We start from the raw sequence: 15,780 nt of genomic DNA on the forward strand, positions 1-15,780 counted from the left end.
AGAGATTACAAGTAAACATTAACCTTAAGATTGGGCACCTCTAATCAGCTAATAAAGTGTTCTGTTTTTTTTAATCAGACTTGTCTGTTAGCCTCTCACTGAGAAGTTCTTTTTATTGTCAGAAATTTGTACAATCATTTTAAATTTAAAAATTTGTTCAGGTGTTGATATGTGATGATGAAATACATAAAAGTCAATGAATTCAAGTATGCATTATTAGTTTAAAAACAGTGGGAGGTAAAGTTCATAAAGAAAATGTGGTACACATCTGAAATTTAGCTATCTTTCTGTAAGAACTGTAGAAAGGCTTCTGGGTAGAGTAGAAATTATACAATGCTGATTTCTTAGTTATTGCTTGCATAATAAGGTCTTATGTCTTTCTGAATGAATTATTGTTAATATGTGTGACATTGTCATACAATGGGAAGAAAAAGACGATACATAAAAAGTGTTACAGAGAATACTAAATGTGGTATACTTTGACCAGTGAATATTCTGAGTTTTTATGCATTGGACCTTTATTTCTTTTAGTTCATTTTGTGCAAGAGTTTCATATGTTAAAGTAGTTCTGTGTCAGGACACATCTTCATTCCAGAAGTTTAAAATTGTGTGATGGATACAATAGAGAATAACAGGAAAAGAAGAGATGGTCTGTTACCAAGGACAAAGAAACACTTCACTGAAAATTTAGATTTTTGCCTGCCTCTGACAGTTTATGTCTGGTGTTACAGAAGCTGAAGATGCTGAAGTGTGTACTAATCAGGGCTCCTAAATTTTGAGAATTATGACATAGGAAGCATTGATCTGATGATTAAGAGTATTGGGTGTTCATGGCTTCAGTAGAATTGATAGGAGCTCTGCTTTGAGTTTATCAAGTCTTATATAATAAGCACTGTGATCTCACATCTTAAGTTTTACACTCAGATAGTGAATACACTTAACCTTAGTTTCACTTGCAAGATGGGAATATGAGGAAACAATGTTGTATAAATTTTTCCTTGGTGTTAAGTAATCCTGACTTCTTGTAACGATTAACCTCACAGCAAATCCCATTATGGAATTGTTAATTCTTGAGAGTAGGCTTTGATCAGAGTATGGTAGATAAAACAAGGTAAAAACTAGATCCTGATTCATTAATTGAGTGTTGTCTGTTTCACTTACAAAATGTGTCAGGTAATGTTTCTATGTAAGAAGGAAGATTAAATACAGACTGTGTTTGTTAAAGACTGGCTTCCCAATTTAGCACCATCCTATTTTCTCCATATTTTGCATGGTAGCCTAACCAGCTCCTTCAGGTCAGGGCTGGCAATTCCAGGATTGGTGGGGTTTTTTTTGGTCATCTTCAATTCCCTGTCCAGTACCCTGGACTGTATAATTTTATTCCTGCCAAGAATTAATTTTTTCTAGAAATTTCAATTTATTTTATGGTATTATTTCTTAAGGCATTTTGGTCTTCTCTAGTGCCCTTCATAGCTGTGCTTTTAATATCTGCATTTCTTGAGCTCTTATGTATCTTATCTAGCATCTCAAGTAGATGACTGCAGGTGTACCTAGTTCTGTACAGTTATTACATTGGTAAATTTTCCATAGTGCTACATAATCTTTTTTGTCATTTTTTAGATTAATCCTTAAGTCTGTCATCATTTCAAATAAAATCAAGGGACTAGACCTTGAAAAAGGGTTCAGATGCTTTCGTACTAAGACAAACTGGTTATTGAGTAATGTGTTTTAAAGTATGTCAATTGGAAGAAAAGTGTTGCAAAAGTAATGCTATGTAGTCATTTTAGAAATGTTCAGTGGCCTGGATTTAGTTATACAATATACTTACATTTATATGTTTGTATAATATTCTATACCAGCTATAGTATGTAATATTATACATATAGTATGTAATTTTCATATAGTATGTAATATTATACAATAGTGCCAGCTATTACATTTTATTTTCCTACAGAAGTTCATATTACATTGAGTTTCTAATGTTTTTGTATGGCTAGTAAAAGTTAGATATGAATGTTACTGCTTTGTCCACCAGTGTACTACTTTTAGCACAGTTTCATCCCAGGAAAGAGATTGGATCACATCTGCTTTCAAGGTGAGGTAAAATTAAAGGCAGGGAAGAAACCTGAAAAATAAAAACAAATTTTCTTATAAGTCTTCCAAATAATATTTCCGTATCTTTTTGGTGTTCCTTATCATTGTTTTAGTAGGGCCAGGGCATCAAAGTGACCGTTGACTTCAGAGTGTCAGTTCCTAAAGGCTCTGCCTGATTATTGTGACTGGAACTAAGAGGAATTTTCCTCACACGGTTTCAGGAATGGGCTCTATACAAGCGTTGCAGTTGCTGTTCATTTTTATAATAATTTAAAGGACGATTCTTTAATTAAGGTCCTATTTTTCTACTGTCATCTTTTCTGTGCTCTACTTGGTGTAACTGTAGTGACTTACGGGTTTACGTGGTCTCATTTCCCAGTACAACTTCTTTACCCCCTTTTTTTTTATAATAGGTGTAGGCCACCAAACTGTTACACCTAGGTTTTTGGGGTTTTTTACTGTAGCTTGTTTAGTTTGAAGTTACTTCCTAATATGACTCTTTCTCTGTATCCTGTTTAAACAAGCCATAAAGAATTATACTCTGGTTAATTAAGAGGTTTATTGGCTATAGATGCACACTTATGTGCAGATTTGCTTGCTATTTTATTTGACTTGTTTTATTAGTTCCTTTTAAACTTTAAAAGCATTCCTGCTTCCAGCTGCTCTTTTAGCTTTGTCTTTTTAGCCTTACAACTCCCACGCACTCCAGAAAATTCAGTCAGACCACACTTCATTTGGTCTTTGATTACGGATTTTTAAAAGGTCAGGAGAACCAGTAAAATATTTATCAATATTATGTCAAAGCATGCAGAAATATATTAGTCTAATATGTTTGAACTTAATTAGTATTAATGGTGTGTAAACACTATTCTCAAAGTCACCATTTTAGATGTAAGATGTAGGTAGTGATCTCAAAATTAATGCAAGACTGAAATAAAATAAAAGCTAAAAGATTAAAATATAATGTAAAACCAATCAACAAATCTATTTTGTGGTTAAATCATAAAACTCCTTAGTGCATATGTGACACTGGTTTTTTTCTTCTTTTTTTTAAATTACCTGGATAAAAAAGACCGTTCCTATTTCACCTTAATGCCCAATACTGAATTTCCTCAGTTTCTTAACTTTCAGAATTTAGCTATTTGCACGAGATGATTGATTTTTCATCTATTCGGCAAAGAGTCAGATGTTAATGTGACTCCATTTAAAAAGGAAACAAATTGGTAAATTATAAAATCAAGTTGATTTTAAATATGAAGGTTTTTTTTCAATGAAACCTGTTGACACAGAGTTTATAATTGAGAATTCACTGAAGAAGACATAGTGAATCTGATAATAAAAGGAAATTGCTGGTTTGAGTATTTACAGATTTTTATTCAGGCTTTCTATAGAAAAAAATTACAAAACAGTAAATAGACAAGTTATCGTTAAACAATTAATGAAAACAGAAGAGACATACACTGTACTTTTGTTAGGTTGTGGTCCTCTTACTTTCTGAAGAAACTTTAAAAAGATTTTGCCAGTATGTTGTTTTTAAGTTAAAGAAAATTGGTATGTTGCGAACTGTGACATGTATCTTAGAATATTTGTACTCTAGATGAAAGCTAATAATTGTAGGGGTCATGGTGTTACTAAACTGATCATGGAAAGGTGTTCCATCAAATAAGCTAAAACAGGTAAGGAGTAGTTGCTCCCAGTAAGCAAATAGTTATGCACACATTGTTTCTCTTTTTATTTCTTCTCTGTATTGTCACCTGCATTGATTGTTTCTAATTATAAATTTATAATTTATATAAATGCACAACTATTATGTCTACTTTTATATAAAATATGTATGTTATGCATTTATAATTAGATTATGAATTTCCAAAGTAAGAACAGAGGCAATATCTTGTTTAGTTATACCCTAACTATCACTACTTTCTTAATAGTGTTTCATTTAAAGTAATTTAATCATACACTGCAAGTTGATACAAGGATGATGGTGCCAAAGGCCAAAATTAAACCCACGACTCTGTAATTTGACTTACCAATCTTAAAATTCAACTGAAACTACCTTAAATGAGAACTGTAAGTCCATGGTTACATTTTTAATTAAAATTAGATGGACTTGCAAAACAGTGTTTGGCATTTACTCAAGAGAGAGGCATTTAAACTTTTCCATATATGAGTTTTAAGAACACAGAAATTGTCATACCTGGTCAAAGTGAAGAGCTGTCTGACCAGGTATGTGGGGTCAATTTAACCAAACCCTCAGCAATACAAAATGCTTAGGGGGACAATATAGAGTGTTTTCCATAGTGTACCTTTCCCAGCACTATGTGGTTAACAGACATTCAGAACCGTTATTAAACTGGAATTACATGTATTTAATCACTTTTCCCTTTCTACACCAATTGGGGGGCTTCATCTTAAATGTGCCTTGCAGGGAGTCTTAATTTAGTATCAGCTTAAATTGCTTCATATACCTATCTAAAGGAATAAGTATTAACATCTCATTTCTGTCCCTCAGTTCAGATACCATATGTGAAGGTAATAAGTATAATCAAGTGACAGTGGGGTTGGTTGGGTGATACCCAACTGTATTTCCAAACCCTACTGCAGACTTGCATACAAGTAACTTTTGATTAGTGCTCAACAATTAGTTGATATTTTCAGGGAATTGTCCACGGTGTTTCTAAGGTATCTTACTGAGTGATAGTATGTGGTTTAAAAACCATAATCATGTCTGTTAGTTTAAAATTTGTATTCCCATATGTGTTTTGCATTTGTTGGTACTTAATTTTATTCTTCTCTTTGATTGTTCGGTGGTTTGGGACTGCAATATCCTCCTGAGATTCTGTATAGTCAGTTTTTGTTTCAGCTGTCTCACATAGTGAAGTCGTACCATCAGGAAACTTATCACCTCACTGTTTGCTTTCCAGATCATTTAGGATGTGTGAAATAACAGAAATCTTTACATCAATGGTAATCTCCCTACTTTGTGAAAGTGAACTATTTATTGCCAACAATCATTCCCTATCTTTTAAAGACTAAAGAATTAAAAAAGAAAGACAACCTTCTCAAAAGCTCTTTGAAAACGTTAAATACAATATAGGCAGGATCACTCTTCAATTTCCCTAAAGCAACATTAGTTTTCATCAGTATGTCATGTAATAACTATTTTTTTTCATTCATATAAGGAATATTTTGTAATTAAAGTGTTTTCATTATTTGATTGAGACATTATTTAAGATTTCTCATCAACTCTGTTTCTTTCTATCTTAAGGTTATGGTGTTTGTTCATGCTAGAAATGCCACAGTACGAACTGCTATGGGTCTTCGAGAAAAAGCAAAGAACAATGGTCATATTTGTCACTTTTTGTCACCCCAAGGATCGGATTATGGACAAGCTGAAAAACAGGTAAATGAATAATTTACGTTGGTAGTCTTCACAGTCCTAGAATTGATATTTTTATGAGACAGTCCAAGACGGAAATAGAGAAAGCATTTTTGAGCTTCTGGGAAGACATATTTTGCTCTAAAGTGACGTGTGGAATTGCTGAATTGAATAGAGGAAAGGAAGGAGTAATGGTGAAGGAAAAGTGCTGTTACTTTCAGTTTTTTAAACAAAAGCTGGTAATAGGTTGCAGTTTATGCAGCTTGAACTATTTGACAGTAGTTTTCATGTAGTCTGCAGCTCAGGAACTCCCTAAACCACCAGTTGCCACAATTCGGGAGAGTACGTCCCCTGCTTTTTGCGCTCTTTCCCTAAGCATCTGCGACTGTCCACTCTTTAAGACAGAAAACTGTCTTAAAGTCACTACAACTTAGCCTATAAATTTAACACCTTTCCAGACCCATCTGACTTCCCTCATGCATCAATTAATGGTGGGCAATCAAAAAGTAATCTATTTGGGATTCAGAAGTGGGAAAGCCATTTGAATCTCATAAGGGTTTAGCCCTTTTAATCTGATCTATTTTGAGCAGTGGCCAAGTACTTGCCATCTGAGACTGTACATTTTCATGCTTTCTAAGAGTTCTGTGTATGAATTGTATTAGTTGACCTTCCAAATTTTTTTCTAATATCTAACATACAGAAGTAACTTGGTCTGCAACAACTTCTTTTCATCTGTTCAAGCAATATGCCAGTATTTCTGATGAGAGGATATTTCCAAAACAATTCTTAATTCAGTGTTATATGTGACATTTACATTTGGTGGTATTAATTGAGGTCTAAAGATTAGATTGTCCTGTTAATATTTCTTAAAATGTTCTTTCTCTCTGCCCAGCTAAATAGCAGAACATAAAGGAGATACTTATTCATTGTAGAAAGTTTAATCTATGTATAAGATGCTTTCTCTCACTGGAAAATGTGTTGATAAACTCTTAAATATTTTGGGCCTCTGAGAATTAGGAATCTTGTGAGGGTTTTAGATTCTGTGTCTGCCTTTAGTTGTAATAAATATGTTACCTTATTTTATATTTCTGAAGAGAATGTGAAGGGATTCGTTCAGACTTACTAATTATGAATGGAGCATAGATGGTAGAGTCAGTAAATTCAAATTTCTGAAATGTAGAGAAAATTCTAATTTAAAAAAGATTTTTAAAAATTGGGGTCAAGTATGTTCTTTCTGTCGATACTTCTGAGAGCTATGATAAGTATTTTTAAAACTATGTGAAGTTATAAATTCTTGTCCTTATATTTCATGAAATATAGTATTAAAAAGACCCACTTTTTCTATTGGATGTTAATATCTGCTACATTATAAAAATAACATCAAACCTGAACCTGGAGATCCCATGTTTCTACTGTAATACTGGTAATTAATGCTGAATTTTTTCCATTAGATTTCTTAGAACAAAATCTGAAACTCTTAGTTTATTAAAAATAATATTAGGTTTTTAATGCTAATACAGAAAAAAATATTTTAAACTATTGAAAGTACCAGTGCTTATTTAGAAAGTCAAAATTATTGCAAAAGAAGTTAGGAGAAGTGATGTGCTTATTTCAGCAGTGCCTATTTTGTGAGGTATCTGTCAAAGAAGTATTTGTCCAACTCACTCTATTTCAGTGAAAACTACTGCTGTATGTTTAGTTCTTCCCTTCATTGTGGGATTAAATAAATTAGAAATCATATTCTTATGTTAATGGGAACCGCAAGAATGTCACAGAGAAAACAAAAGTTCTAAACCTATTTGGAAAACAGGTTATTACTACTTGTGCTTGGATAGTGATTTAAGGTAGCATTTATAGAACAAATTAAAGAGAGTGGTAGATAAGATGGCCTATAGGTTGGTTGACTGCATATCTGAAATAACCTCTTTTTCTAAGGGCATTTATGCATCAGACTGAAATCTAAGGGACACTGAGTAAAACAGCAGATTTTCCTGCTCTGTCTTCTGTCCCCTACATCCCTACCCCAGCACACATACATTTATTATGAATCCCAGCATCTGTTCAAAATCAAATTTTGAATTGTTTGAGGATTCCAATGTTGATCTGTGTGATCTGTAGTTCCAAATGTTGATCTGTGTGAAGCATTGTAGAAAAGCTGACTTTGCTTTAGAAAATAATTACAGAGGTTTTCTAGCTTTTCTAATAAAGCAAACTGGCCTTCATTGTAATTAAAAGCAAATTAATTCTTCTCTTATATTTCATGGGAATATTTGTTCCTTTTGACTACTTTCTGCATTATTACAATAGCAAAACTGCTGCTTTTGCTATTTCGACTTGTATGTTATATACTTTTTGACTTGTATGTTATAAAATGTAATTGGAGAAGCACGACCGGTGTTGTGAAGAAACACTTCACATCCTACAATACAGCCAGAAACTATAGTTCTCATTATACTACCTCAGAATCTTAGGAAGGTAAGCTAATAAGTAATAATAAAAATAATGTAAAGATTCCCAACAAAATTCCACTAAATTAAGTGGTTATTTTGATGCTAAATAAATTTCACTGGGAATTCCCTGAAAAATTTAAAAACTGTCACAACAAATGTGGTCATTGTATGAAAGATATGGTTATCTCCATTGGAGATGCCTGAATCTTTTATGTCAATATTATTTTTTTTAAAGTAATGAGTAGACATTACAACAAGAAGTCTTTAAACATAGAATAACATGAAGCACATACCAGTGTTGTCTGCTTTTTTTTTTTCTTAAGATGTCAGTGTCTTTCACATTAAGTAATATCAGATTTGTGATACTAGTAAGGAGAGATTCTCTCTTGATTTATTTTTCAATTATGAAAAGTGCACTTTTCATCAGGGTATTTTTTTTAATGAACTCGTTGTCTGTCCCTTATGGTAGTTGTCATCTTTAGATTGTATGCTACCTGTCAAAATAACGTATTCAATCAGCTGTCTGTTCCCAGTAACCCTTTTCGATGAGGGAGTGAACTGTTGGTTACCAGAATTTGCCCTGGTAGGGTATCCTGGTTTTAGCCAGCCTCTTTCCTGGCTGCTCTTCAGCTTCAGCAGGAAATTCTAGTCATAGTACTGGAAAAGGCATTTTAAAGGGTGTAGTAGTCTACGCTACATCAAAAGGAAGAATCAACTATGTTTATAGCATTTCTGACTGCTTCAGAATTTAATGTGCAATATGAATGTGTTTTGATGTGATATGATACTTACTACTTGTGGATATAGCAGGCAGATCGCATCTCTGATACAATGCATCTTATGTACCATATTGGTAAAGACAGAGAAGGAAGAGGAGAGGGAGTTGTGCTCTCTGTTAGTTAGATCTTTGGCTGTGCAAAGCTCCACAGCGAAAGCAAAGATGTGCAGCTCCTGTCTGGTTCAAGATCAGAGCAGGAAGGAACAGACAAGGATGTTGTGGTTGAGGTCTGTCATGGACCACCTGTCCATGGGGAAGTAGTGGATGTGACTTACTGAGAGCTACTGGCAGAAGTGCTGCTGCTGGCAGGCCTTCATTTTTATGGGAAATTTCAGCCATCTTCTGGGGTTTTCAGGCAACCTAGGAGATTCATAGGCTGCGTTTAGAGACAGCTTTTGAATCCAGCCAGGCCCCTGCTTGGCTTGCTGCTCAAGCAGGGAAGAACTGGAGGCAACTGTTGCCATGAATGGCAAGTTTGCTTGCAGTAATTGAGCTCAGTATTCAGAGGAAGGCTGTGATCATAAACAGCAAGAGTTAGGACGGTGGTCTTTAGGACAGCAGTCTTTGGCTTATTCAGAGAATTGCATGGTGGAATCCCTTGGGAAGTAGAGGAAGGAATCCCTTCTGTGAAGCAGAAGAATCTCTCTGCTTTTACGCTGAAGAAATAGCTTGAATAGGGAAGCGTTTATTTTCACTTTAAGCAGAGACGACTTAGTATCATGATGCGGGAAGTGGAAAAGAAATTGGGAAGAGAGAGGTAATGAAAATTAATATTTAAGTTGTAAGCTTAGCTTTAAATGCTATTAATACAAAATGTGAATAAACCATAGTCACTATATATGTTCATTCTAAGCAAATTCCAAAGGGAATTTTGAACTCGTATGTGGGGAAACCACAAAGGAACTTGAAGCATGAAAGTGTAATGTGAGGAACTGTGGAATCTTTCCCAACAGAATTTGAGAAGTTCTTAAGAACTAGTACCTAGGAAGAGTATAAAAGATGAGGCCCAGTGCAATTACAGATTAAGCTGGTGATGACTGTCTTGGAAAGCAAGACCAAGAAGTATGACTTTTAATAACAGAACAAATTCAGAACCAGGGACTGATAAGAAGGTACAGTTGTGAAGACTATAGCAATGAATGAGAGAGAATTGTGTTCTCCAGCAGAGTTCACATAATGTTCTTGTGGCCGCCCTGAGTCTAACAATGACTATCAAGAGACAGTATAATTCATTGCATTCTTCCAGTGATCAGTACATGTGATATGCACATTTTACATTAATTCAAATTCACATTATTTTATTTCTTACGCATGTAAATATGACCTAGATCTTGGGGGAAAATGTTATTGTTGTTGTTATTATACAAACTATATGCTTCAGTGTACTTCAGGGCTTCTTCATTGACCCACATAAATAAACTAGTAATAGCAATAAAAATAGAGTGAAGGCCTAGTCATACTGAAGTCTGTGGCAAAACGTCACCAATAACTTTTCCCTGTATAATTCTATTTGTCCTCTTTCAGGATGCATTCAACAAACACGGTTAAATTATTTTATTTTTACTTACCAGAAAAAGTAGGTATTTCGTTGGTTCTGTCTCTGCTACCTGATAAATGTTATCTACAAATAGAGTTTTGAAGATATAAAGGAAATCTAATAGTTGTTCTCTGTTCATAGGAAACTTGTTGCTGTTTAAAATAAAAATGCACATCGTGTATTGAAATGATTATGTTACAGCATATACTTTGAGGCGTATTTTAATTTATATACGGTTATCACAATAAGGATACTAATCAAATAAGATATATAGTCTGCCAAGGCAGCAACTCTGCATAAGCAATCATCAATAATCATAAAATGAGTAATATGCTAGCAACATTTTGCTGAGCAATTAAGGCTAACATATTAAGACTTATGAGTACACGAAAGATTTCAGTGATTACAGCATGTAGGGGATTGTTATTAAAACAATTACTGTTCAGTCTAAATTTTCTTTCTTAGCAGTAAATATTTCTAATAGAAGTGACTATAACAGCAGTAATCATAGGATGGTTTAGGTTGAAAGGGACCTTAAAGATCATCTAGTTCCAACCCCCCTGCCCTGGGCAGGGACACCTCCCACTAGACCAGGCTGCTCAAAGCCCCATCCAGCCTGGCCTTGAACACTTCTAGGGGTGGGGCATCCACAGCTTCCCTGGGCAACGTGTTCCAGTGCCTCACCACCCTCATAGTGAAAAATTTCTTCCCAATATCTAATCTAAATCTCCCCTCTTTCAGTTTAAAGCCATTACCCCTCATCCTGTCACTAGATGCCCTTGTAAAAAGTCCCTCTCCAGCTTTCTTGTAGGCCCCCTTTAGGTACTGGAAAGCTGCTATAAGGTCTCCTCGGAGCCTTCTCTTCTCCAGGCTGAACAAACCCAAGTCTCTCAGCCTGTCCTCATAGGAGAGGTGCTACAGTGCTCTGAGCATCTTTGTGGCCGTCCTCTGGACCCGCTCCAACAGGTCCATGTCCTTCTTGTGCTGTAATGTATGTGCATCTTACCAAAGAGTTTAATAATCATGTGTTTTGTCATAGGAACTTTCTGCACTAAGATTTGTAAAGATTTCAAAGTGTAACCGATAAAGACACAAGGCACAGTGACATCAAGCTGTGTGTAATCAGATTTTTTTTTTTTCCCTTAACTTTCTGCTTCCCCTCCCATAAACCCATCCTGGAATTAAACACCTGAGGCTGGAACAGCACTATATGAAGCATGTGCAATACACATCTACATTTAGGTAACCTGAAAACTGTAGGATTTTTCTCCTTCACTGGTAGTTCTAATACTGGGGAGATTTACTGGCTAAGGTAAGAACTCTAGTACCACATAGCTCTACAGATAGGGCCTACATATATAGGTGTAAGTGACTGTCACCAGGAATTATAGCTGTTCAGTTTTCTGCCATTAAAACTGTCAGAAAAAAACATTGTTATTCTAGCCCAAGTGTGGTTCTGAATTGAACGAGTGAGAGTGGTAGAAACACTGCAGAGACTCACTAATGGATTCATAGTTTTTGTGGACAAGAAGGACCAGCTGTTGTGAAATGTTAATAACGTGATGTAGAGAATTGAGCAAGGCCTGAGTTTCTGTTTGAGCTCCAGCAATGATTTCTAACCTGTATATAGCCTTGATATGTGTCATTCTTTATGTCTGAATTGGCCTGCCTACTGCTCTAGACCTAGGATTCACTAAATGATTTTCAGTGTGAAAGTTCTTATTCATTTAAATAATAGCAAATTGTTATTAGGGGTAGGTCGAGCTACTCAGTAAGTGTCTTAATGGCAAATTTATGGTTGCCATGAAAATATACTGGCAAGAGCATTGATAAATATTCTTCCATAGGTGTTTGCTGTTCAGAGAGACTACTACTCTAGACAGACTTTGTCTGACCTGGCACAACAGTTCTTATGCCTTATACTATAAATCATATACATCTTATGCAATAAGTTGAGTATCAGCATGATGAAACACATGACTTGTAAGAGCTTTTCAGGGTTCTTTTTAAAATCCATCCTCAAAACACGACCTAGGTTGTTTGTTCCCAGATATCTCAAAGTTCAACCCGTAGGTGAGCCAAATGGCACTGTGGAACTGACCTGTCTTTGCAAGCATTTACTGTTCCTTCTGAGTGCTTTTGATTTCCAAACTGTGCCTTTAATCAGCATGATTGCATTTTAAATTTCTGATCACCAGCACAAGTATGAAATATCCATGGGCCAAATTTGATCTCTGAAGAACCTCATTAGACATTCTGTCAAGTCAAAGTTTCTGTGTACAATTAATTTCTTTGATCATTATTGCCTAATTTTAATCTCCTTAATAAGTGAAATTCATTTTATATAGTACTGAATTCCCAGTGCCAGACCATATAAATGGAATTTCTGACAGAAGTCTAACTGTATTATATCAATGCTATGTGATGCAGAATGATTAATTTAAGCTTCATAATGATAATATCATGTTTATCTGACAAGAGCTATCTTGTATAAAAGGGTGTTTATTGGCCCAGTTCCCAAAATATCAGACTGCAGGCCATTCAGTCTTGCCGTTTCATTTGACATGAAATTTAGCAATACCTGGCAGAGAATAATCTTGATAATGTAACACAATCCTTATTTTGTATTCTGTATACAGTGTTCACTGTAATGGATGAAGAAGGTGTTCAGAAATATCTGAAATCCCATCTATGACTTAAAAGAATGAGTAATACCCAAATCATGCATGTTCTAGTCTAGACACAGCAAGCGTAAGTGAAGGCTACTTGAACACACAGGAGGAACTGAAAAATAGAATAGTTAAAAGCATTGGATTCTTTGCTGTCCTTTAAAATTTGAAAGCAATTTTGCTAATCCTCTTAATTATCTGTCAAATGTTTTTAAATTATTAGAAATTAATTTTTAGAGAGCATTCATCAAATATTTGATGTGTAATCATTTGTTTGACATTTAATTATTTCAGAGCAAATCCCCATTTTATTTTTGTTTTACTAATAACATATCTAATATTTGATATGCCATTAAAAAAACTATAAAAATAAAATGAGGATATGTATTCAAATACATTAGGCTATATTAAATGTCAAACATATATTGAAGTTCCCTATTTGTTTTATAATTACTATATTTTTTTACATTTGAAAAATATTTGCTAATTATCTCTCAGAGAATGGAATGAAGCTCTTTATATTTCTTTCATGGGATATTTTATTCAGTAATCCTGCTTAAAGGTCAGAGACAAAATTCATGAGATGATGTGGTCCTAACAATTGATGGCTTAAAGAAAAATGTGTTCTGTATAGAATGATCCTATTGTTTTAATGAATCCTGAGCTGTGGAATTTAGTATTAAGAGGGATGTAGATGGACATTTAGGTCTTGGAGAGGCCTCTTTATGGAGAAATATATTGTGAACAATATATAAAAATCTTGCCTTCGGGTATTTTTAGTAGTATTCCTATATATTAGGGTTAACTTAAGCATTAACTATTGTGAACTGAAATAAAAAATTGACAGAAACAGTAAATGGTTTCTTTTTGCTTTTACTTTTCCTGACCTTTAGAAAGGAAAAACATTGGAAGCTTGATGTATATTTGTTGTTATGAAGGTTACTTTTTTGTGTCACTCTAGAAATAGTATTTGCACAGCTTTAGATTTGTAGTTCTGTTTTCTATTTGTAGTTCTGTGTACTCCTGTGCATTGTATACAGTCTACTGGAATTTTCTAGTGTTTTTATTATGAATTAGAATGTATAAAATGTATGGCATAGATTGAATTCCGTTTTCGACTATCTTTCTGAAAATCAATCTCTGATCCCAGGATTTAGTATTTGTTGGCTTGTCTCTCAAGCTCTGATAGTTACAGCTCTGAGGGAACAAGTAACAGTCTTCTATCTTGTGAAAAATAAAATGGACTTTTTTTCCCCCTAACCTATGGGCTTGCTCGTATATTCTGTTTTATCTATCATGAGCTTCAACTTGATACACAACAATGCTTAGTTTTATCCTGTTTATCATTGGGAAGCTGCCTCATGAATATTTATTCCACTTCCAGAAGTTGTACTGTGTTAGTAATGGGACTCCTAGAAGCAAAATGGGTTAGCAAACCTTTTTCTAGAATGATCTCTGAATTTGCAAGTACAGCTGACAGGGGTGCTGACGTGCTGACGTTTTTGTTCAAGGAACTACAAAAAGGTGTTTTATGCTTTTGTACGCAACTTCTCAGCAATTTCAGAGTTATTCAAGTTAAAATCGGTAATGGAATTTATCACTGTAAATGTAAGATTTAATGCCATTTCAAACTAATCCTCCATGGAAATGCTCTGATAAACTGTAGGATAATGTGTTGCCTATAGCATCCCCTTTCATTGTTGACAGAATTTCCTATTAATACTAAATGTGCTTAGTAAGATCATTTGAAACTGTTGTCATATTTATAATATGATTAAGCTTCTCTCCTTGAATCAAGTCTATCGCAGCCTCCTGCAAGGTAGTGCATCATTTGCGTTCAGTAAATTCAGATCTTAAGGTAAATCATTTTTTAAAATGTCTTCTTTATTTGTGCTTGTAAATATAGAAACTGAAATTCAAAGTTGCATTGTTTAAAATAATGTTTTTAATTGTTAGTTTAATTCTAAGATATTTTTTATGTCTTTGATTAAAATACACTGAAACGTCCTTCTCTCTGGGATGTGGGAACAATGTTAGGCTAATAGAGGTTCCTTGATGTCAGACTGTGACATTACATACTGTATTGAGTAACTCTAACAAGTTATTTGGTTGATTCTGCAGTCACAGATGTTTACACAGTCAGTAGCAGTATATGTGTATTTTTTCCTTTAAAATAGGCATAAATATTGGTATTACTGTAAAACTAACTTATTTCAAAATAAATAAGTGAATGTATTAAAAGTATAATATATTTAACCATTTTCCTATGCATTCTTAGCTATTTCTTACATCAGAATTTGTGATCTTGTCTCTCCTGAAGTTTTAACCTCATTTCACCTACAGAGAGAAAAGCCATGCAACATTCTTTTTTCCTTTGTGAAAATATCCTTCAGCTAGCTGCTAGAATGTTTTAAAATGTAATCCAGGTCAAAAAAGAAAAAAAAAAACTACTGTGTCTTTTCACAGTAGTTATTAATTGATAGCTTCCCTGGCTAAGATGATTTCAACTGGAAATCTCATTGTTACATAAAGTATATATGGAAATCAAATAGCTATCCTAATAATAAAGAAACGCATTTCAAAAGAGAACTTCAAAGCCGTTTGGGAGGGAAAAACAAAACCAAGAAAAACTCAGTATGATTGTTTTCATATTCACAAGCTTGGGAAACAGGACTACATTCTTTCCACTTTAGTAATACAGCCTTCTACCCACTTTTCATTTTTGCCAGGGTTTGCTTTCATCCTATCTAATGAAGTTCAGGTATATATTAAAAATACGTAAGATTTCTTGAGAGGATTAAAGCTCCCTTTTCTTCATGTTTTCTTCTGTCATTTGACAGATTCAAAGGCTGGCAATATCTGGTCACTGTGAA

At 34.2% G+C, this 15,780-nt stretch overlaps 1 protein-coding gene across 2 annotated transcripts in view; it reads left to right on the plus strand.

Moving 5' to 3' along the window:
* ASCC3 (activating signal cointegrator 1 complex subunit 3) overlaps positions 1-15,780 on the plus strand; it is a 276,745-nt gene that overhangs the window by 131,864 nt on the left and 129,101 nt on the right. For both annotated transcript variants that reach the window (XM_074581044.1, XM_074581045.1), the window contains exon 14: positions 5,363-5,497. In XM_074581044.1, the coding sequence (XP_074437145.1) occupies positions 5,363-5,497 (135 nt within the window). The remainder of the gene's footprint in view (positions 1-5,362; positions 5,498-15,780) is intronic.

The sequence above is a fragment of the Larus michahellis genome, chromosome 3 (genome assembly GCF_964199755.1).
Source record: "Larus michahellis chromosome 3, bLarMic1.1, whole genome shotgun sequence".
In the NCBI taxonomy this organism is placed as follows: domain Eukaryota; kingdom Metazoa; phylum Chordata; class Aves; order Charadriiformes; family Laridae; genus Larus; species Larus michahellis.